The 23,484-nt window shown below is 36.0% G+C and overlaps 1 protein-coding gene, 1 long non-coding RNA gene and 1 pseudogene across 2 annotated transcripts; 2 read left to right on the forward strand and 1 right to left on the reverse strand.

Moving 5' to 3' along the window:
* The first annotated feature begins 5,655 nt into the window (after positions 1–5,655).
* Positions 5,656–7,456, forward strand: LOC112639213. Its single transcript, XR_003123368.1, has 3 exons — positions 5,656–5,960; positions 6,088–6,234; positions 7,274–7,456. It is a non-coding gene; the product is annotated as an uncharacterized LOC112639213 (long non-coding RNA).
* A 9,102-nt stretch (positions 7,457–16,558) lies between these two features.
* On the forward strand, positions 16,559–18,975 carry LOC112639209 (annotated as a pseudogene).
* A 440-nt stretch (positions 18,976–19,415) lies between these two features.
* On the reverse strand, positions 19,416–20,720 carry LOC105254750. Its single transcript, XM_025412496.1, has 4 exons — positions 20,421–20,720; positions 20,058–20,081; positions 19,823–19,954; positions 19,416–19,690 (listed from the first exon to the last, which is right to left on the reverse strand). The coding sequence occupies exons 1-4, from the start codon at positions 20,534–20,536 to the stop codon at positions 19,636–19,638; spliced, it is 327 nt and encodes a 108-aa protein (XP_025268281.1). The 5' UTR covers positions 20,537–20,720; the 3' UTR covers positions 19,416–19,635.
* Between the last annotated feature and the right edge of the window lie 2,764 nt (positions 20,721–23,484).

Here is a 23,484-nt window from a genome sequence, read left to right on the forward strand (position 1 = left end):
TAATAGTTATCAACTTGAGTAATTGACAAGAGCAAGTTATCGCAACAGGATTTTCGTTGAAATTTATATGAATATATCATATGACTAACGTTTATTAATTTGGAACAACATCATCCTGTGATTAGAAAGAGTTGAGTTATTTATATAAATACTAAATAAAATATTATATAAATATAATTAAATTGTATTAATAGTCTTTTTTTACAGCAAAAAATAATACTACTTATTTTCAATCAATTTATAATATACATATATTATAAATTCAATAAGAAAATACAATAACAAATTCAATAAGATTGAAGAATAATAAAAAAAATTAACTGATAAAAAATGTCGTTTATTGTGACGTTTTATATCAATTAAATAAAACTAAATATAATTAAATTGTTATTCTGTTTAAGATTAACATAGTTTGATGTTTTTTTATCTATGTGTATAAAATAATTCTTTTGAAGGAATGCATCATAAATTACATTCCAGATTGAAAATTCGAATGTCACTATAACATGAAATTTAATACACAAGAATAAAGTAATAATAAAATAAAGTTTCGCATTTTATGTAACGCTATTATCCTATTGTGCTAAAGATACGCAAAATGGAGATGTTTAACATACAATTTTTAAGTTTTTATGCCAAATTTTACCAATTTAAAACTTATTATATAATAATAATTATTATTTTTTAAGATCAGGCTTGCAATCGCAGCTATTTAATTAGCTAAAAGTAATGAGAAATATATAACGAAACACAAATTAAAATATAATACTCACCTTGATGGAGGACGGAGAAATTCTGCGGCGAGGAGTCCGTTAGCAGGTTTCAAAACTCGCTTACGGAAGCCTCGGAAAATCTGGACAATCTAATTTAAAGATAATTTCTCCGCCACTATCATCAATCGCCATCGGTGCTACATGCACTCACAAACAAACACATTCCATTGAACTTAATGTAAGGCAAATACATATTTTCAATGACTGACTTTTAAATATATAGGATATATTACAGATTCCATTGAAAAGCATATACATATAAGAAATTGTGGCTAAATGTTTTAAAAATATTTTTATTAATAGAATATTTATTCTTTTGTTTTTATATTTTTATATATATCATTAAAAAATATAATTATTAAATGAGTATGACTTATTGCATATTATATTATTTATCAGAAATATTATTTATTGTATATAAAAAAATATTTTGTAATTATACATTATATATTTACAATTAACACTTACATATTTTTTCTTAAAAACAACTGTGTATTTTCTTTACACCAATTGATTCCTCTCATTATTTTGTACATAAAAGTATTACGGTAAGATAATCGAAAAATGAATATTTTACTAGATATTTTATGGTTTATTTAAAATTAAGATATTAATTTAAGCCTCATAACTCGAAAAATACTCAATGAAAAAATACTTTATTATAGTGTTTTTGAAAGCTCTCAAGATAAGCTACAAGAATAAGTAATAAAAAATAGAGGTTTCAATTTAAAAAATTCAATGTGACCTTGATATAACCTTAACAACGCCATCCAAGGTCTAACTAATATTTCTATCTTCTTTCCCTCTCAGAACCAAACAACTTTTTTCTAAAAAGTTTTCTTCTAAAACTTACAGGTTTGGAGATATTTAAGTGGATTAAAATAGTCCACTCTGTATACAGGGTGGCCCATTTTAATTTCCCCAGCCAAATATTTCGGAAAATAATGAAAAATCAAAAAAATGTCAGACAAAAGTTGTATGGCTTGAAGGGGACCATCAGATAGTGGCAATGATTTGACCTTGGAGAGTCATTTGAAGATGACGTAAAGGTAACCTTCAATTTCTTAAATGGAACTCCCTATTTTTTATTACATATTCGTGTAGCTTATCTCGAGAGCTTTCCAAAACACTATAATAAAGTATTTCTTCATTGAGTACTTTTCGAGTTATGAAATCATTTCTTAATTTTGTATAAACCGTAAAATATCTAGTAAAATATTCATTTTTCGATTATCTTGCTTTAATACTTTTATGTACAAAATAATGAGAGAAATCAATTGGTGTAAAAAAAACACATAGTTGTTTCAAAGAAAATATATGTAATTTGCAATTAACAATTACATTATTTTTTCTCTGAAACAACTATGTGTTTTTTTTACACCAATTGATTTCTCTCATTATTTTGTACATAAAAGTATTAAAGCAAGATAATCGAAAAATGAATATTTTACTAGATATTTTACGGTTTATACAAAATTAAGAAATGATTTCAAGCCTCATAACTCGAAAAGTACTCAATGAAGAAATACTTTATTATAGTGTTTTGGAAAGCTCTCGAGATAAGCTACACGAATATGTAATAAAAAATAGGGAGTTCCATTTAAGAAATTGAAGGTTACCTTTACGTCACCTTCAAATGACTCTCCAAGGTCAAATCATTGCCACTATCTGATGGCCCCCTTCAAGCCATACAACTTTTGTCTGAAACATTTTTTTGATTTTTCATTATTTTCCGAAATATTTGGCTGAGGAAATTAAAATGAGCCACCCTGTATATACAGCGTGATTCATATAAAATGACCGATGTGAATATTAACTAAAGTTGAAGAATTATGAAAAAATTTTTATATTAAAAGATGTTTGATACAGAAGGGGACATCGTACGATACAAACGATATTTTTATAGATGAAGGCATTAAGGAGATTTCAAGATCAACTTAATTTTTCTAAATGGAACCCCCTATTTTTTATTACATATTCTTGTAGCTTGCCTCGAGAACTTTCCAAAAACACTATAATTAAGTTAGTTTTCATTAAATACTTTCCGAATTATGAGGCTTGAAATCATTTCTTAATTTTACATAAACCGTAAAATATCTTATAAAATATTCATTTTTCGATTATCTTATTTTAGTACTTTTATATACAAAATAATAAAAGATCAATTGGTATATAAAAAAACATAGTAGTTGTTTTTAAAAAATAAATATGTAATTGTTAATCGCAAATTACATATTTTTTAATTATATGTAAAGCAGTATCCTCTAAAAATAAATAGTTTAAAAAAGATTATGTATAAATAAATAATAACTTTCTTTTTAACTTTTAAACAAATATTTAATACAAAAATTATATAATTTACAAGAAAAGATATTTATAGATTAATTTCATAAAATATGTAATAAATAATAATATATAATAAATAATATATATAATATATAATAAAATAAAAATCTAATTTATATATAAATTAGATTTTATTAAAATTATATACACCGTGGCCCATTTTAATCGACGCACCTGAATATCTCCGTTGGTTAGCCGAATACAAAAAAATTGTTCAGACAAAAGTTGTATGGTTTCAAGGGGGACATAAGATGGTGTCATTAGTTTGATCTTGAAGAGCCACCTGAAGGTCACGTGAAAGTCAGCTCCAACTTTTTAAATGGGACACCCTATATGCTTTCGCATATTCTTGTAGCTCATCTGAAGAGCTTTCTTCAAATACTTTTATGTACAAAATAATGAGAAGAATCAATTGGTGTAAAGAAAACACATAATTGTTTCGAACAAAATAATGTAATTGTTAATTGCAAATTACATTTTTTTATTCGAAACAATTATGTGTTTTCTTTACACCAATTGATTCTTCTCATTATTTTGTACATAAAAGTATTAAGGTAAAATAATCGAAAAATGAATATTTTACAAGATATTTTACGGTTTATGTAAAATTAAAAAATGATTTCAAGCCTCATAACTTGGAAAGTATTTAATGAAAACTAACTTAATTATAGTGTTTTGGAAAGCTCTTTAGATGAGCTACAAGAATATGTGAAAACATATAGGATGTCCTATTTAAAAAGTTGGAGCTGACCTTCATGTGATCTTCAGGTGACTCTTCAAGATCAAACTAATGACACCATCTTATGTCCCCCTTGAAACCATACAACTTTTGTCTGAACAATTTTTTTGTATTCGGCTTACCAACGGAGATATTCAGGTGCGTCGATTAAAATGGGCCACGGTGTATAATTGTGTGTTAAACACAATATTGAAATATTTTATAAAGATATTAATTATTGTAAATATTTTATTACAAGTTTTAAATATTTAGAAAAAATAAAATCTCTGTATATGTGTATGTATACGCACACGTGCATATAAACTTCAGTACTTCATACGTATTATATTTATAGTACTTCATACGTATTATATTTATAGTACTTCATACGTATTATATTTCACAATAATATAGAATTATTATCGCGAACAATTAATTGCAGTAAATTGATTGTTGTAAAAAATAAATATTAAATTAATATATGTATAAAATACATTTAATTAATTACAAATTACTTACTTAAGGGTTGCTTCACCGTTACTGGGTGCTTCCTTGAGTCTCCTCCTTCTCCTCCTCTTTCTTTTTTTTTGCTGTTCAGTTTTGACACTGACACAACACTTATTGTCTATGACTGATTCACTCGCGAAAGTATGATTAATTAGTCGCGCACGCAATAATTATCAAAATATGACTCTCGCGTATGACATGCGTTTTATTACTTTATAATGGAAATATAATGCAAAGACTCGCACGAAAAATATGATCCGTTGTCAATCAAAAATATGCAAACAAATTCACAAATTATATATATACCATGGCACACACAGTACTACTTCTGTTATTAATCAATATAAAAATACGCGGTTAAATATAATATTACTCGTTAATTAAACGCGTCACAACATTATTCGATGCGGAGCCGATCCGTATCCGTTTGATCGTTAATATTCTGTTACCAAAAATTTCGTAAAACGAGGTACCTGTATCGACAACTTCACTTGAACTCAACGCAATACTACGTGAATCGAATCAATGAGTTTGTTAAAATACCATGGACTATTCGGAAATCAAACTATAGTTAAATTTTAACAATGTATAAAGAGGAACATTTTTCTATTTTCAAGAATTCCGTAAAATACACGTATTATTAATAAGCAGATACATTAGACCTTTTCGTTATTTTAATCACTCGACGATCCATGTAATTGATTCGTGAAAATGACGAACATATCACACTTAAATAATAATCGAAAATTTTTCAAAGCACACGAAGCAATAATATTTTACTCGAGCGTATTTATAAAAATAATATATAAATAAATAAATATATTTAAATAAAATATATCATGTGGATTATAGTGGTAGCATGAAACAAAATCGCACTTTTAATTTTCGAACAAAGAGCATCTGACGTTGCTAACTTTCTCCCTCGAATTTTGCCGCGTGAACGACAAAGTCATTACATACGAGGTTCTCAAAAAGTACCCGGAAACGGTCGAATATCTCGAAAACAAAACGTTTCTGAAAAAAATGTTCTCTCTCTCTCTCTCTCTCTCTCTCTCTCTCTCTCTCTCTCTCTCTCTCTCTCTCTCTCTCTCTCTCTCTCTCTCTCTCTCTCTCTCTCTCCTCTCCCCCCTCTGCCCTCTCCCTCTCTTCCCCGCTCCCTCCCTCTCCCCCTCTCTCTCTTTCCCTCCACAAAACTTCTACGAGCTGTCATAGCATGGCTGTGTTCCAAAATTCACTGCCAGCGCTGTTACGTCATAAAGCATGCTATCAACAGCGTTCCATTTTATGAAAGCGTGCTGTAAGTATGAATACGGGACGCTACTTCAGTGCTGGCAGTATTAGCAATTGAGTAATCCATTTAACTTAGAAGTATGGACAGGCGACAAAAATTGTTGATTGGAATGTATTTAAATTTAATACTTGAAGAATCAAATGAAGACTCAAGCGATGAATCTGATTCGGAAGAAGTTATAAATTTAATAAAAAATTATTTCGAACGTTCCTAAGTACGTTCCAAAAATTATTTCGAACGTTCCAACGTACCTAAAGTTGTGTAATAATTATATCAAAAACATAGTTTGACAATGTACAGATAGTGATTTTAAAAGTCATTTTCGGTAAGTAATTTATTTGATAAATTATTATTGATTATTTAATCAATATTTTTGTGAAAAAATATAATTTATAATTTATAATGTTATAAAAGTTCCATGTTGTTTTAATTTATTTTAATGTGTTTTTCAGTCTTAGTCGATCAACGTTTATATTTTTGTTGGAATTATTAAGTTCACAATTAATAAAACAATCCGAAGGACGAGGTAGACATATCATCAATCCAGAAAAAACATTATTGTTAGCAATATGGATGATGGCAACTTCTAATTCATACAGGTAAGTTTAATTTTGGATAAAAAGATAGTGCCAATGACCAAAATCGGGACATAAGATGTTTTAAAGATTATACAGCGTGTGTCAAAAGTTCCGGGACGGCTGGATAATTTGAAAAATACGCATCACAGAGGAAAATGACCTAGACAAAAGTTGTAGGATTTTTCTCGGGCAATCCGATGGTGACCTTAGATTTGACCTTGGATAGTCATTTGAAGGTCACATAAAGATTACCTTCAATTTCTTAAATGGAACCCCCTATTTTTCATTACATATTCTTGTAGCTTATCCCGAGAGCTTTCCAAAATACTATAATTAAGTACCTTTTTATTAAGTACTTTCCGAGTTATGAGGCTTGAAATCATTTCTTAATTTTGTATAAACCGTAAAATATCTAGTAAACTATTCATTTTTCGATTATCTTACCTTCATACTTATATGTACAAAATAATGAGAGGAATCAATTGGTGTAAAAAAAACACATAGTTGTTTCTAAGAAAAAATATGTAATTTGCAATTAATAATTCCATATTTTTTCTTAAAAACAACTGTGTTTTCTTTACACCAATTGATTCCTCTCATTATTTTGTACATAAAAGTATGAAGGTAAGATAATCGAAAAATGAATGGTTTACTAGATATTTTATGGTTTATGTAAAATTAAGAAATTATTTCAAGCCTTATAACTCAAAAAGTACTTAATAAAAAGGTACTTAATTATAGTGTTTTGGAAAGCTCTCGAGATAAGCTACAAGAATATGCAATGAAAAATAGGGGGTTCCATTTAAGAAATTGAAGGTAATCTTTATGTGACCTTCAAATGACCATCCAAGGTCAAATCTAAGGTCACCGTCGGATTGCCCGGGAAAAATCCTACAACTTTTGTCTAGATCATTTTCCTCTGTGATGCGTATTTTTCAAATTATCCAGCCGTCCCGGAACTTTTGACACACGCTGTATATTTAAAAAGTATATAACAAGATGTAATAAATACATAATATTTAATATTTACTTATTAATTCTATTCTATTATTAATTTTAGGAGCGTTGCTAATCGATTCGATGTAGGAAAAGCAATAGCTTGGAGATGTGTTCAGAAAGTTGTGAATGCATTATATTCACATCTTAACACATTTATTACATGGCTAGATAGTAGAAGACTATTTTCAGCTCGTGTCCATATATGTCGTAAACAGAAAGAAATAGAATATAAAATGTTAAACAGATAAAATATAATATATATAATAAATATAATACATGTTCTTTTGTTTGAAAATTATTTTTTTAAAGGATCATTGAAAAATTGTAGTCGACCAAACTAGCCAAAAAATTGAGTTTATTAATATGACGTTTCGACCATATGGTTGTGGTCCTTATCAAGTATACGCTAGAAAAGATTTATAAATAAATAAATTAACGATTTGAATACATAGCAACGCACGAAAAATTAAAGTGTGAAAAGATTTTTACCGATGTAATAATAATCAGAAGGCAAGCATTAATGGTAAACATGTAAAACAACGCAATCACATAATACAAAAAACGTTATTTAACTAGATTCAAATTTGAGAGAAGCTGATGCGTCCGTGTGAGACTTCGTCAAGAAACTAAACGTAACCAGAGGAACAACGATACTAAGTGATCTTTATAATTTTGTCGTAAATATTATTTAAACTATCTGTGTCTTTCTGTAGATTGATTAGATTCTTAAATCTCTTGATAAAGAACATCTCAGCTATCTCTCTTTTACGAACGTACTTTTCATTGTGCAAGATATTAGGTTTCGACCAATCAAAATCGTGTCCGGATTCCAATCTGTGTTTGCTAATAACGGAGTGATTAGACTCATGTAACTTTATATTGTTACAATGTTCTTTCACTCAGGTCCGCAAATGTCTTTTTGTTTGCCCAATGTATGACAGATTGCAATCATTACAATTTAATTTGTATACAACACTTGTCTTGTTGTGTAAGCTGTCTTTACCACATCTAATTAAGTTATTTAGTTTTTTTGTTACTTTGTAGACGACGTTGAAACCACTGTTTCGTAGAAGACGGTAGAGATCTTGACTCGTATTCTCTACGTATGGTATGGTGATAAAATGAGTTTTATCTGGATGAGTAGACTTGGCGTCATCAGTATTATTGCGGTCGCGGTTGTTTAAAAAATTGATTCTTTTTCGAATGTGTCTATGAATAATGTGTTCAGGAAAACAATTATTAATTAACGAACGTATCATATATTAACTTAATATTTTCTTGTTTAAAGCAGTCGTCAGATAGTAAAATGGCATGGTCAACTAAATTATAAATAGTATTAATTTTATATTTTAACAGGTGATTCAAGTAAAAATTAATATATTTACCGGACCATGTAGGTTTCCTAAACCAATTGGTGATGAGTTTTGTTCCCAACCGAATGATTTTTACATTGAGAAAACTCGAAGAATCAATTTCTTTCTCGTATGTGAATCTTAAACGTTCGTGATAGTTATTAAAAATGGTTAAAATATCGTCAATTTTTGTGCGTGGTACAATAGTAAAAACATCGTCTACATATCTGTAATACATGGGAACGGCAAAGTTCAGTGAGTTTAAACATTGTGTCTCCAGATCGTCCATCACCATATCTGCCAAGATAGGTGAAAGTGGAGAGCCCATGGGTGTGCCGAAGATCTGTTCATAAAACTGTCCGTTAAAGGAGAAGCAAGTTAAATCTAAAATCAAGTCAATTGCAAATAAGAAATGAGATAAGTTAAATTTTGTATTTTTTGCAATGTCGTCCCAGCGCTTTTTGATGGCATTTTCAACTAACTCCTTTGGAACGTTTGTAAATAACGAAGTCACAAAAAGCATAATTTTTACCGACCGATCCACAACCAAGTTCATGAGCACGCCGATAGATGGCCAAGACGCCACCTCCCACTACCGGAAAACACCCCCACTGGTTCAACCCCTTCCATCCCCGCACAAACCGAGGGACCTCGGGTCAGTCCCGGGCTGGGTGATTTTTTCGCGCATGCGCAGTAGTAATTACAGGAAAGCAACGGTGTATCAGATAGCGGATTATGGACGCCAAAGTTTTGGCGGGGAAGTTGAGCTCGATGATGCTAGAAAGAAGTCCGAAGTCCCGAATGAATGTTATAGTATTTTAAAGTACAGCGAGAAAAGTGATTAGTGAATTGAAAGTGTGCCGTTGGTCGCTCGTAAAAATTTTCTAAAAACTTTCCTTCAGAAATGTATTTAAGGGCGACGAGTGACACACTTTTTACTTCTCCTAGATACTTCGTTAACGCCGCGTTCGCGGCGCATGCGCGAAAAAATCACCCGGTCTACCATCACTGGTCAATCCCAAAATCCGACACTTCTCGAGCGCCGAGCGAGCCACTTCTCTTCCAGAAGTGCTCCTCAGATTTGCGGTACTAATTCCATTGCGTTACTATTTCCGATCGCATTACTATTTCCGATTGCGTTACTATTTCCGATTGCGTTGCCATTTCCGATAGCTTATAGTGCTTCTACCTCTAACTCAATTCTGACTGCAATACTATCACCGTCTCATATTACCATATCCAGCATCCGCGCCGATAGCTCTCGAACCGACTCAAAATTGTAAATCCAGCATTGTAAGTAACTAGAACATAATTGTGAATTTTATATAACGTTGTCCATTGAATACACCTAGTCCCTGTTCGCATCTCCTTCAACAATTTAGCGCAAACCTTACATCATTTACAAACCTGGTTTCGATCATCAGAGACTAGTGGTAATACGGTATCTACCTCACGGCATGGGTATCACTGTCTTTTAAAGTCCGCCGTTTGGTGCTAACACTCAGTACATCCGGCACTCCCATCCTCGAATGAACTCCGGTGCGAACAATCGCACGTTGTTCCTGACATCCATCATAGTCCCCATGATCGAACTCAGCGCAGCTACGTTAATACTTATATCTTTTCTGTAGATGCCAAAGGCAAGGAGAGGCGGACATTTATACCACGCGCGCAAACTATATTATAACTTTAAATACGACCCCATCAAGGAAGACAGCGAATTACTAAAGACGGAGCGTGTGGATTTCGATATCGAATAGACTTCGACCCGCGTCTCGCGATAAGGAAAATTAAACCTCTAAGGAAGGATATCCGGATCAAAACCATAGAATATTTCCCGTGGCCACGTGGATTGAAAATAGCAGATACCCGACCGTCTCTACCACTCCTGGAATACGTGCCGGGAGACCCAAGGAAAATCTGGTAAAATTCGCTCCAAATTCGCGCGGAAGTCCTGCACACCGCGTATCTCCCGCGTAGCACCCCCCGAACATTGGGGATCCGCGGATCAACCCATTATATTGGATTAATATCCACGTGGTTGGCGTAGCGAATTCCGAACACGACACAATACGCTCGAACAGGAATATCGAAACAAAAGGGACTCGTTAGATTTCACTTTTATTGCCCTCAGGCGAAGCAACCCTTTTTTTTATTGCCCCTAAGGTCTCCGTTACCTGACCTTCCAAATTTTTCCTTGTTTCAAAGGATCAGAAGAACTATTTCCAAGAAATATTTACTGTATGAACGTTCAATTTCTCCCTAATGTTATAAATTATTAACTGTAAATAAATTGTTAAAGCTTACCAGTCTCGTTCGTCCTTACTAATTTTAAAGATTATAACACCTCTATCTACATGAGTCACGAAACCGCGTGTGACGAAGTGCACCGTAGGATCCAAAACATCCACTGCACGTATATCTCCGGATTCGCTCATCGAATCCATCTGACCCCCTACTGTGCTACTTGTTTCGTAAACTCTAATAACATCATCAAAGATTCCTACGCGTATTTTAACGTTCACCTCGCCATAGACAGCACTACCTACAACGGAGTTCACTGTACAGTCTGCTCTCCCAACCTAGCGAATTTCTTCCCATTCGATTGCGACAAGTGCATCGCAGCATACATTAATTTTGCTATAGAACTAAGACAGCAAGGCATAAACTATTATTCACTCCCGGATCCGATCAAAGTCTTCGTAGACGGTACGATCTCCGCAAGTTTTACCTTGCGAGATTTTCCATGATCGGCAAGGGACTGGTAAATCCCCGAGTCGATAACCACCATCGGTCGGTAATATCATTTACCCATATATATATATATACAGGGTGTCCGTCGATTTTCGACCTAAATGAAATAAAGAAGTAGATTGGCTCGAATTAAGAAGGAATGACCTGTATTGTTTTGGGATTGTCGCAATAATTAACGAAATATTAAATAAAAAAGATCGGCCAATCTGCGTGAGTAAAAGCGTGCGGCGACGAGAGTCCCACCGTAATCCAATACTACGAGCGCGGCGAAGCGGTGGGCGGGTCACTCTCCGAGACATGATGGTGGTTTGCGATATATCGCAATACCGCGCCGAAAAATGACCCGTCCCCCCTTTTCGTGGCGAGAAATGAATGCAAATGATGCGCTATCATTTCCGCACCACCTTGCGGTAGAAAGCATGGTGCGCTTTTTTTATAGTGGTTTCCCCCATAGGCCTATTCTACTCTCAATTTAAAAATTATTCAAAATGCCATTTACTATACGCTGAATATATCGTAAATGTAAAAAATTAATGGACAGTACCTTTACAAAAATTGTTTCGTGGTTGAAAATCCCTCGATAAAATGTATTCCACACGTTGATAATGTGATACGATGATAAAATTCTTCAAGAATCCTTTCTTCATCTCGTACACGAAGACGCATTGCTGAACCGGTTATCCCGATATTATGCACGACAGTTTCACATAATTATTGCACAAAACGTAAAATTGTACGTCCACTTGGTTTTCGTGCACGCCCGAGAAATGATTCCATGTAAATTGCGGCCGCACGATAAGTATTTTCTCCCGCTAGTCCGTATGCCACAATCATATCCGTATATTCCTGCAGAGTACACTTCATTTTCTCTGTTAATTTACTACGCGAACACAAGATTTTTATTAAAACGTCTTAGCTCTCGCACGCTGTTACCAGACTGCGTACGCCAGCAGCACGCAACTACAGCTGACAGCTGAGCGGACATGTGAGTGTAAGCGTACGTGTGAGTTCGACGCCTGCGCACTATGATTACACTCACATGTCCGCTCAGCTGTAGTTGCGTGCTGCTGGCGTACGCAGTCTGGCAACAACGTGCGAGAGCTAAGACGCTTAGTAAAAATCTTATGTTCGCGCAGTTAATTACCAGTGAAAATGAAGTATACTCCGCAGGAATATACGGACATGATTGTGGCATACGGGCTAGCGGGAGAAAATACTCATCGCGCGCATCGGCCGCAATTTACGCGGAACGATTTCCCGGACGTGCACAAAAACCAAGTGGACGTACAATTTTACGTGTTGTGCAATAATTATGTGAAACTGAGTGTCGTGCATAAAATCGGGATAACCGGTCCAGCAGTGCGTCTTCGTGTACGAGATGAAGAAAGGATTCTTGAAGAATTTTATCATCGTATCACATTATCAACGTGTGCAATACATTTTATCGAGGGATTTTCAACCACGAATCAATTTTTGTAAAGGTACTGTCCATTAATTTTTTACATTTACGATATATTCAGCGTACAGTAAATGGCATTTTGAATAATTTTTCAATTGAGAGTGGAATAGGCCTATGGGGGAAACCACTATAAAAAAAGCGCATCATGCTATCTACCGCAAGGTGGTGTGGAAATGATAGCGCATCATTTTCTCGCCACGAAAAGGGGGGACGGGTCATTTTTCGGCGCGGTATTGCGATATATCGCAAACCACCATCATGTCTCGGAGAGCGACCCGCCCACCGCTTCGCCGCGCTCGTAGTATCGGATTACGGTGGGACGACTCTCGACGTCGCCGCGCGCTTTTACTCACGCAGATTGGCCGATCTTTTTTATTTAATATTTCGTTAATTATTGTGACAATCCCAAAACAATACAGGTCATTTCTTCTTAATTCGAGCCAATCTATTTATTTATTTCATTTAGGTCGAAAATCGACGGACATCCTGTATATATATATCGCGACGATCGATAATCAACCACTAAAGAAAATTTCTACGCATATGGGTCTGTTCGGTCTGTCTCGGCGAAGAGGAATCCATCGTCCAGATACCCTAGTCATGGGTAATCCCTAAGAGTTAGGCTCCTAAAATATCGACACAGTCGGCGCATAGTCCGAACATTCGAAAGAGCCGCGACCCCGCCGGAACGTAACACAATTGGTGACAGCGGTGGGATACGAAAATCTGGCACGATGGAAGCGCGCTCTAAAAGAGCAACAGCTCCTCCCGATGATGGCCCTATTCACGAAGGTAATACTACCCTGAGCGATCAGGAGATAAAAGCGATACAATATAAATTGAAACATAAAGAAGAAATATTGGCCCGACAAGCCAAAGAGCTAGAAAAGGCCCGCCAAAAACACGAAGAGAACATTCGGAACTTAGATGAATTTTCCCAACTGACAGAGAGAGAACTAGAGGAACAAAAGCGTAGAATAGAGCGCAACAACAACATCCAGTTACTCGGTTCCGGCGTAATCGGAGAAATAGAACATCTACGCGAGTAAATAAATAAAATTAATAATACCGTACGCCGTGCTATCAAAGGTTGCACCTCAAGTACGTTCGCGACCAACGAGCCCCCCGAGGTGACCTTTCGGGAGGTCACCGAATCCGTTCCGAACTTCGATGGGTACAAAATCTCCCTTAGCCAATTCGTACGCGCATGCAGACGTGCCCGCGAGATAGTACCCTCATCCTCCGAGCGTAATCTAACCAAACTCTTGATAAATAAATTGCGCGGAAAAGCGTATTCAGCAGTGGAAAATGAGCCCTGCGAAAACGTCACACAACTAATCGATCTCCTAAATGTAGCGTTCGACTCCCCCAAAACAATCGACCAATGCCGGGGAGAATTTAGCACCATATATCTAAAACCTAAAAAACACATTCTAAATTATATTACTCGCGTCAAGGATTTGCGCACCGCGATCCTGGACGAGGAACGCCGGGTATTTAACGGAAAGAATTCTATTAGAAATCAACGGGCTGACCGCTAGGTCATTCTGCGACGGGTTACCCTTGGACTATCGGCTCCAGATGGACCACAGCCTGCATACCACGCCGTCCGAAGCCTTCGCTAAGGCTAAAGCCATTGCGAAGAGACAGGAGATAGACAAGCTCCGCTATGGAGGCAACGACTGGCAGGACTCACGGATTGATAGACCGACCCGCAAACCCGAAGCCTATCCCGTCGCACGGAACTCTGTTCAACCAAATATTTACGTTCCACCCCCATGCGCTCGGTATCAAAGTGAGAACCATGCACAAAACCAAGCCGCGTGGCGAAACGATCGTCCGCTCCCCGACTCCACGCAGAGACAGGAAAAGCGCTCTAGACGCTTCGATAGCCTACCCTCACCTATGATACGCACAAGACCCGAACCGAAGGTGTGTCGCTATTGTAAGAATATAGGCCACGATATTAGCAAATGTAGAAAAAGAGAATACAATAACGCCCTGAGAAATTCGCAAGCGGGAAACACGACGGGCCCCGAGAACTGGACCGGCGAGCGTCGCCAAGGGGTCCAGACACCGCTACCTCGCCCAACCAGGGAACTCGATAGGAGTCGACCTAATGGAAGAGAATACAGAATCTAAGCCGGCGAGGACGCTCTCGCGCACCCACAGTCACTCTCTTCACTGACGATCTGATCCAAGAAACTAACTTCATGATAGACACCGGCGCAGCCCCAAACCTAATTAAACAACGAAGTGTCCGCCCCGGGGTGACTATAAGGGACGAAAACGTATACCTTAGCGGTATAACGAAGGAGAGAATAAGGATGGAACGATTGAAACCTCTTACATGGGCTACTCAATAGAATTACAGGTAGTACCGAACAATTTTCCGATAACGCAGGAAGGAATACTGGGCTCTGACTTCCTAGAAGACGTCTCTATAATTGACCTCGAGAATAAGGCAGTCTATTGGCAAAAAATACGGATCCCCTTCTCACTGCGAGACACCATAGTCATACCTGCCCGATCACGAGCTACGTTTTACATCAAAGTAAAAAACCCAAGCGTACAAATTGAATACATTCCCCGCCTGAAAGTATGCAAAGGAATATACCTGGGAGATGTGGTAGTCGAGAACAGAGATGGTATAGCCTACCTGCAGATAATCAACACCAATGACATAGATCACGAACTAGTAGTACTGACAATAGAATTGCAAGAAATTGAACAAATGTCAACGAGTGACTAACAAGATCAAACGACAACCGCCCATGGAGTTTTAACAATCTCTGCGAGAACAATGAAGAAACAAAAGATACCGAAGATCGAATTAATAAGATCACGAAATTACTCCGCCTGGAATACCTAAACCAGGAGGAATCCGAAAATGTTGCCTCAATCATTGGCGAGCATTGTGACCTATTTCGACTACCAGGCGACAGGCTGGGCCACACCTCTGTCGTCGCTCATCGAATCACTACGGATGAGCAACCGATTCACACTAAACAATACCGTTTTCCCCTGTCCACAAGGAATAAATAGACAAGCAAGTAAGGGAGCCATTAGATAATGACGTGATACGCCCGTCGGAATCATCATATAATTCCCCGTTATGGATAGTGCCCAAGAAAGCAGACTCGAAAGGTAACAAAAGATAGCATATGGTCATCGACTATCGAATCTTGAATGAGAAAACTGTCGGAGACGCCTACCCCCTGCCTAATATCACGGAGATATTAGACCAGCTGGGCAGCGCTAAATACTTCAGCGTGTTCGATCTCGCATCTGGATTCCACCAGATACCCATGGATGAAGCACTCGCACAAAAAACCGCATTCTCGACCCCCCACGGCCATTATGAATTCACCAGAATGCTTCGGACTGAAGAATGCTCCTGCCACATTTGAAAGACTAATGGACCAGGCATTAACGGGACTACAAGGGACGGAACTATTCGTATACTTAGACGATATCATCCTATACGCGAGCTCGTTGCGCGAGCACAAAATCAAATTCGATAGGCTAGCCGAACGACTGCGCGCGGCCAACCTTAAGCTACAGCCTGACAAATGCGAATTCTTGAGGAAGGAGGTTAGATACCTGGGACATATCACCGGGAGAGACGGTGTGAAACCAACCCAAAGTACATGCGGTAAAAGAATTCCCTCGACCTAATGCAAAGAATATAAAACAGTTCTTGGGACTCGCGGGATACTACCACAAATTCATCCCTAATTTTTCGAAGATAGACGACCCCTCACGGATCTCCTCAAGAAAGATGAAGAATTTAACTGGAAGGAGGAACAAGAGCAAGCTACGGAACGCCCTCTGCACCGAACCAGTCCTACAATACCCTGACTTCACTAAGCCTTTTGTTGTGACGACTGACGCATCAGGCTATGCGATCGGCGGTATACTGAGCCAGGAACCAATTGGTAATGGCGCTCCCATCGCATATACGTCTCGTCTCTATTAAATGACGCAGAAAAAAATTATTCTATGATAGAAAAGGAACTGTTGGCGATTGTCTACTGCGCGAATCATTTCCACCCATACTTTTACGGTAGGAAATTCTCGCTTGTCACCGACCATAAACCACTGGTATGGCTACACTCCGTTAAAGACCCCACGTCCCGGCTAGTACGCTGGCGCCTAAAGTTAGCCGAATATGAATATGAGGTTATATACAAGGTAGGTAAAATCAACATTAATGCAGATGCCCTCTCAAGAAACTCTGCAGAAGCTAGCGCAAAACTAACACACGGAGACACGCGAGTTCTTCCAGTAATCCGACGTACGATACCACCAGGCCCCCACCGATCACCGTACAATAGGTTTGTTCGTTTTACCTACACTTTTACACTCACTAATGTAGAGAGATTTAGGATAGTGTACACTAAGTATAGAATGAATTTTCGAGTGTAGCGATGATAGCACAAACGCGAAAGTGTGAAATAAAAATGGCGGTTTGCATGCGCAGCGAACCATAACCTATGAAAAACAAAGCTAAAAAACACGTCCTCTCTACAATGACAATGGAAGGAATTCGTGAAATTTGTTACATGCTAATGGATTCTTCCGACGATGACGAAAACATTCCTGATCCACATTTCATGGTCGAAGATAATGAGAGTAAAATTATTTGCAACAGTTCACATGATAAGAGGTTTGCTTGTAACATTTAACTCTTTCAATATAAGTCTACTTTAACCACACATGAATAAAGAAATTAAAAAATATGTAAAAAATCCTTTTTGTGTATCTGTTTAAAGTGAGTGAAACTCTTACTTATATTCCACATTGTTACAACATAACACTTGGGACAAGATATACAATTACCATAGATGCGTACAATATTTATTACAGATTTCGACATGATTGAAAACTTGATGCAACCAGTCTTACAAGAAATTGTAAGAATACAACGCGTAAAGGTTATGAATTATGTAGAAAATTAGGCAAGAAATTACAACGAAAATAATTTCATCATGCACTTTCGATTGTCACGAGAAGTTGCATATACGTTGATTAAATCGCTTTGAAAGATCTCCAGTATTCACATCTTTAAGAAGTATTTAAAAAAATATTATTTATAAGATATCTTTTTACTAGTAGTAACACGTTTTCTTCTATTTCATGTTATTATTAAGGTTCTGCTGGTTTTGAACCTACGTCACCAGAGAAACACATCTTGTATTATTTGTGGTTTGTAGGACACCAAACTGCATCTTACAGAGATGTGGCAGATAGATTTGGTGTTACTTTGAGCACTTTATACAAAATAATATCCAGAGTAACGACATTCTTAATATCAATTGCACCTAATATTATAAAATTTCCTTCACTGGAAGAGAGGAATCTAACAAAGCAGCATTATTTAGAAGAAAAAAGATTTCCTGGAATCATAGGTAAAACCAAATATGTAATTGGAAATATATCTTTTGTAGCCCTTTAGTGTTACTTTCAATAACGTTATTTAATTTATCACTCATCTAGGTTCTATTGATGGTTCGCATATCAGAATTGATAAACCTTTATATGACAAAGATTCATATATAAATAGAAAGCAATACTTCTCAATCTAAATGCAAGGTGTGGCAAATCACCGAAGAAGGTTCATTGACGTTTTTATAGGATACCCAGGTTCGATGCCAGAGTGTTACGAGAATCCTCTTTATTTAACAGCTTAGATGATATTTGCGGAGACAGGTAATTTTTTTTAGTCAAGGACAAAGAATTAGAAAAATATAAGACTCAAACTATGAATACCAGTCAATATGTACATATTTTATTTGTTTATAGATGATGGTTTTTTACTTGGAGACAGTGCTTATTCCTGCATGAAACATTTGATGGTACAGAGACAACGGTCACCTTACGCGAGCACAAAGAAACTTCAATCAGAAGTTAAGTTCTTGTCGTGTCGTCATCGAAAATGCATTTGATGCCTTAAAACAACGATTCCGTCAACTGTACCATTTAAAATTGAGAAATATGATTCGAATTGTCCAAGTCATCCACGCATGCTGTGTGCTGCATAACATAGCAAACGAAAACGATTTGAGACTATTCGACGATCCAATTGCAGATGATTATCCTGATGATGAAGCAAGACATTTTCCAATTAACGATAATATTGAAATGATAAAAGATAATTATGAGGGACGACATCTTAGAGATGAAATATGCCGTTAACTAGCTATGCAATAGCAGAAACAAAATATATAACAAAGGACAACAATATAGAAAATGTATTATTATGTATATTAATCATGTATTTTATAATCATGTATTTTATAATAATGTATTTTAACATACAAATAAAATTTATTACAATAATATATTATACTTTTAACATTTTTTATTACTAAAAAGAGAAATAAAATCACGTATTTTAATGTGAATATAAAATTCATCACAACCACAATACTTATACCAGACATAGAACTTTTACAGTAATTTTTGCCAAATTGCTTCTTACATTTTTGTAACTTTTGAGATACTAAATAAAAAAAATCTTTTGAATATAACGTTATTTTTTTAATGTAACTTTATAACTTTTAATGTTTATGAACTTTATTGTTTAAAATATTTATAACTTAAAAATTAAAATCACAGTCGTAATAAAATTAAAAAATCGTATAAAATACGATAACATATGTTTCTTCCACCCTTAATGTAAGCATGCATTTTTTTTCCATCGTTGTAATGAAATTTTCCATTAACACGTTTTTACGTTCTCGAAGATTATTCGCGACCTCACGCTGTTCAATAATTTTTTTCATATAATTACGAAATTCTTTGCAGAAATCTTCTTTTTTTATGTCTGTTCCCGTCGGTCAGCTGCTAAATCTTCTAAGCTTTTTGGCATGAAACTATTAATTTCGCTGTGCTCCCTGTTTTCTGTTTTCTGTAATATATAAAGCACGATTAAAAATTGTTTTTGGCACTATAGTAATTTCAAAAGTATTGTAACAGAATATTGTACGTTATCAAAAGCAATTTTAAATATTTTAGCACTTAAACAAAAGTTTAACTCAACTGGACTGTTTTACATGAGGCAGAGGCATTGCTAGAAGAGGACAAATCGTCGACCAGATTTTCGTAAACTATCGGAGTTTCATCAGTTATTGCTACGTCATCCGTCACATTCTTGTGTGCTAATGACTGCAGTCTATATATAAAAAATGAAACCATTAACACAATTAATAATTAATTGGAAACTCAATTCGTTTTAAAAATTTTATTCTTCAGTAAAAAGATACTGCAATACTTACGGATGGAGTATTGATTGCGGTGCACTTACACCAGTAGTTAGATTTATTGTGTTTGTGCGAATTTTTAAACCATCATTTGAAGAAGTCACGAGAGGTAAGATATTATGTTTTTATTTCCCAGTATTTCGGATAGTTCATTGTTAACAATATGTCAGTATTAGATAAAATATTAGGTCAAGTATTAAGTCAGTATTAGGTCAAATATTAGATTATATAATACTAATCACTTTTAAAAAAACTTCTCAGGGAGAAATGATAATTGAAAAGATGTCTAAACGATGTCAAATAGATATTTTTTACATTTTGATTCGATATCTTTTCAATCATCATTTTTCCATCAGTTCAAGACTACTGACTATGTACCTTTCGTAACTACATGTTGCCCGTCCTCTTCCTGTTTTTTTATTGTTTGACACCATATTCTTATATGCCCATTCCATCGTTTTAAATTTGTTTTCAACTTGTAGACGGGGAGACATTATATCCAGACTTTGTCATCGTATTAGCAATATGAATCCACATTGATTTTAATGTTTTCAACTTTCTGGATGGAACAAGTTTTCTATTCTCTCGATATAAAGATAAAAAATATTTAGTAGATTCATTACTCCATGAAAATGAAGAATCAGCACCATGATTGCTTTTAATTATGGCAGATTCATTTGTTGTTGCTGAAGTAGATGTTTCATCAGCAGTGTCAATATCATTTGTTGTTGCTGAAGTAGATGATTCATCAGCAATGTCAATATTTGATGCATTGTTTGCTTTATCATTTAAATTATCTAATTGAATCTGATACAGTTCATCCTCAACTGGGCAGATCATTGCCTTGACGTCCAATGATAATGAATTCTTAGGAATTAAGAACTTCAATCCATCTAAACAATTTAATATACCAAAAAACGTAAGGCAATAAATTATAAATACTCAAACACACGATTATTTAATTTTTATCATAATAAAAAAATTATAAAATTGAATAATAATAAAATAAAAATCTTGATTTGAAAAATAACGTACCAAAGTTTTGACAATAATTGAAATTGCAATTAAATTAGCTATATTGAATAATTTCTATTGAATAATAATATATATTGAATATTGAATAATTTCTATATTGAATAATTTATATTGAATAATTTCTATGAATAATAATATATTTTTCTAACCTTTGGACGTGCAGAGAATTTTGTTACCGCCGACAATACAATTTCCTTTGGAATCTCGAGCAATGCTTGCAAATGTTACTATTTGCAAATTTTCTTTTTGCATAGTGAACAGCTAAAATATGTGTTAATATAAAATATTAAAAATGTCATTAATGAACATCTTTTAACATCATAAATGCATTCATTTTAATAATGTAATAGCTGTTTCATAAAGGTTTTATCGGTAAATATTTCTTCGATGTTCAGGTCTCGTTGGTGTTAATCATGCATAGGTTATATTTCGCGGGAATCGTAGGTATACACTTTTTACAAATTTCACACCTCCTCAAGACCAAGTGTAAAAAGTATAGGGAAATCGCCACTATAGTGTAGCTACACTCGCAAAACGAACAGCGTACTCTGACGTCACTTCTTCTAAAAGAAACGTGATAGTGTACACTTTCTACAAAAGTGGAGAAAGTGTAGGTAAAACGAACAAACCTAATACGAGGCAAAAGAAGATTGAAGCAACGTCGAAACGCGCCCCCACTCCTGACGTCACCGACGAATACACGGAAAACGATGACAGCTCGGATTTAGACAGCTCCGAGGAATCACATGACGACGTCAACGAAACCCCCGAACCCAAGCGATCGAAGACCTTCAAAATTATACACGTCCCCGATAACTTCTTAACCTTGACCAGATAATCTCGTCGTCTTCACCACTCAGCAAGGTAAACCGATAGGGTCAGGAGCCCAAGCCCTCGCAGAAGCAGAACTACTACTAGCTGTCAGGTACGCCCCTCTCGGGAGAGCGCGAGTAAACCCCGAAGGAAACCGCCAAATTATAACCCTAGTGTAGTAAAAGATAGAGTATCCGCACTCATCGAAAAAGAAGCCATCCGATCCCTCCTAGACGTCGTCACCGAACTAGGGTTGCAATCCATCTCTCTAGCCAAGAGCGCTTGCGACAATGTTCCCTGGGAAATCGTGCGCTCCCTTCTCTCGCGAATACTTGGAGATAGGGTGGAGGTCTTCGCGTGCGCGAACGAGATAACCATTTCCCCCGAGAGTGACCGACCGCGACTTATTACCGAAACTCATAATTCAGCCGCAGGTGGACACAAAAGCATCACTAAGACATATAATCGCCTAAAGAAACGCTACCACTGGACTAGAATGAAAGCGGACGTTCAGAGATTTGTACAGAGCTGTCGACCCTGCCAATTAAAAAAATTTGTACGCGTAAAAACTAAACAACCAATGACACTAACCGACACCCCCGACTCTGCCTTCGACAAAATATTTATGGATATCATGGGCCCTCTGCCCACCACGCGATTAGATAATAAAATATATTCTAACTATACAAGATCTTCTGACAAAATATTCGTTAGCTATTCCACTCCAGAACGCTGGTGCTATACAAGTAGCACACGCTTTTACTGAGGAATTCGTGTGCGTGTTCGGCGCACCCAAAGCCATCCTCACGGATCAAGGCACACATTTCTTACATAGTCTCATGCGGAACATAGCCCGCAATTCAGAATACAACATTATAAAACCACGGCATATAGACCATAAGCAAACAGGTTCGTCGAGCGTTCACACCAAGTCCTCTGGGAAATACCTAAAACAATACGTAGACAAGAGCAATGAATGGGACAAATGTCTAAAACTGGCATCTTTTTCATATAATACTAGCGTTCACGAGGGAACCCGTTACACTCCGTTCGAACTAGTATTCGGTAAAGCTGCTAGAGTACCGTCGAGCGAAATTGACAAAGTAAACGAACGAAACGAGAGCTACGCGAAATACCTGACAACTTTATTTAATAGAATTAAAGACGCCCAACAAAACACGCGAGAACATTTAATCGCCGCAAAAATCAGATCAAAGATGTATTACGACTGAAAGCTTTGTACGCGCAAATTTAAGGTAAACGATAATGTATATCTCCTCAAAGAACCTAAGAAAGGGAACCTCGGCGACCAATACGTAGGCCCGTATAAGATACTGGAAATATTAGGAAATCACAACGTTAAAATAGTCATTAGCACGCACAAAAGTAGGATAGTCCACTAAGATAAACTAAAACACGCCTTCGCCACGCCCCAACCACCTCCCTCCGTAACTAAACCGAACAAATATAATGACCACCCGGACGGAGGACCGGCCAGTTCAGCCCCAGTGTCGCCATGATGAAGATCGTTATAGCAACCCTGCTCCTCCTGGCAACACCCATCCTATGTATGGTAGGATACGATTGCGGAGAG

This window comes from Camponotus floridanus, unplaced genomic scaffold, assembly GCF_003227725.1.
Source record: "Camponotus floridanus strain SB8 unplaced genomic scaffold, Cflo_v7.5 scaffold51, whole genome shotgun sequence".
In the NCBI taxonomy this organism is placed as follows: domain Eukaryota; kingdom Metazoa; phylum Arthropoda; class Insecta; order Hymenoptera; family Formicidae; genus Camponotus; species Camponotus floridanus.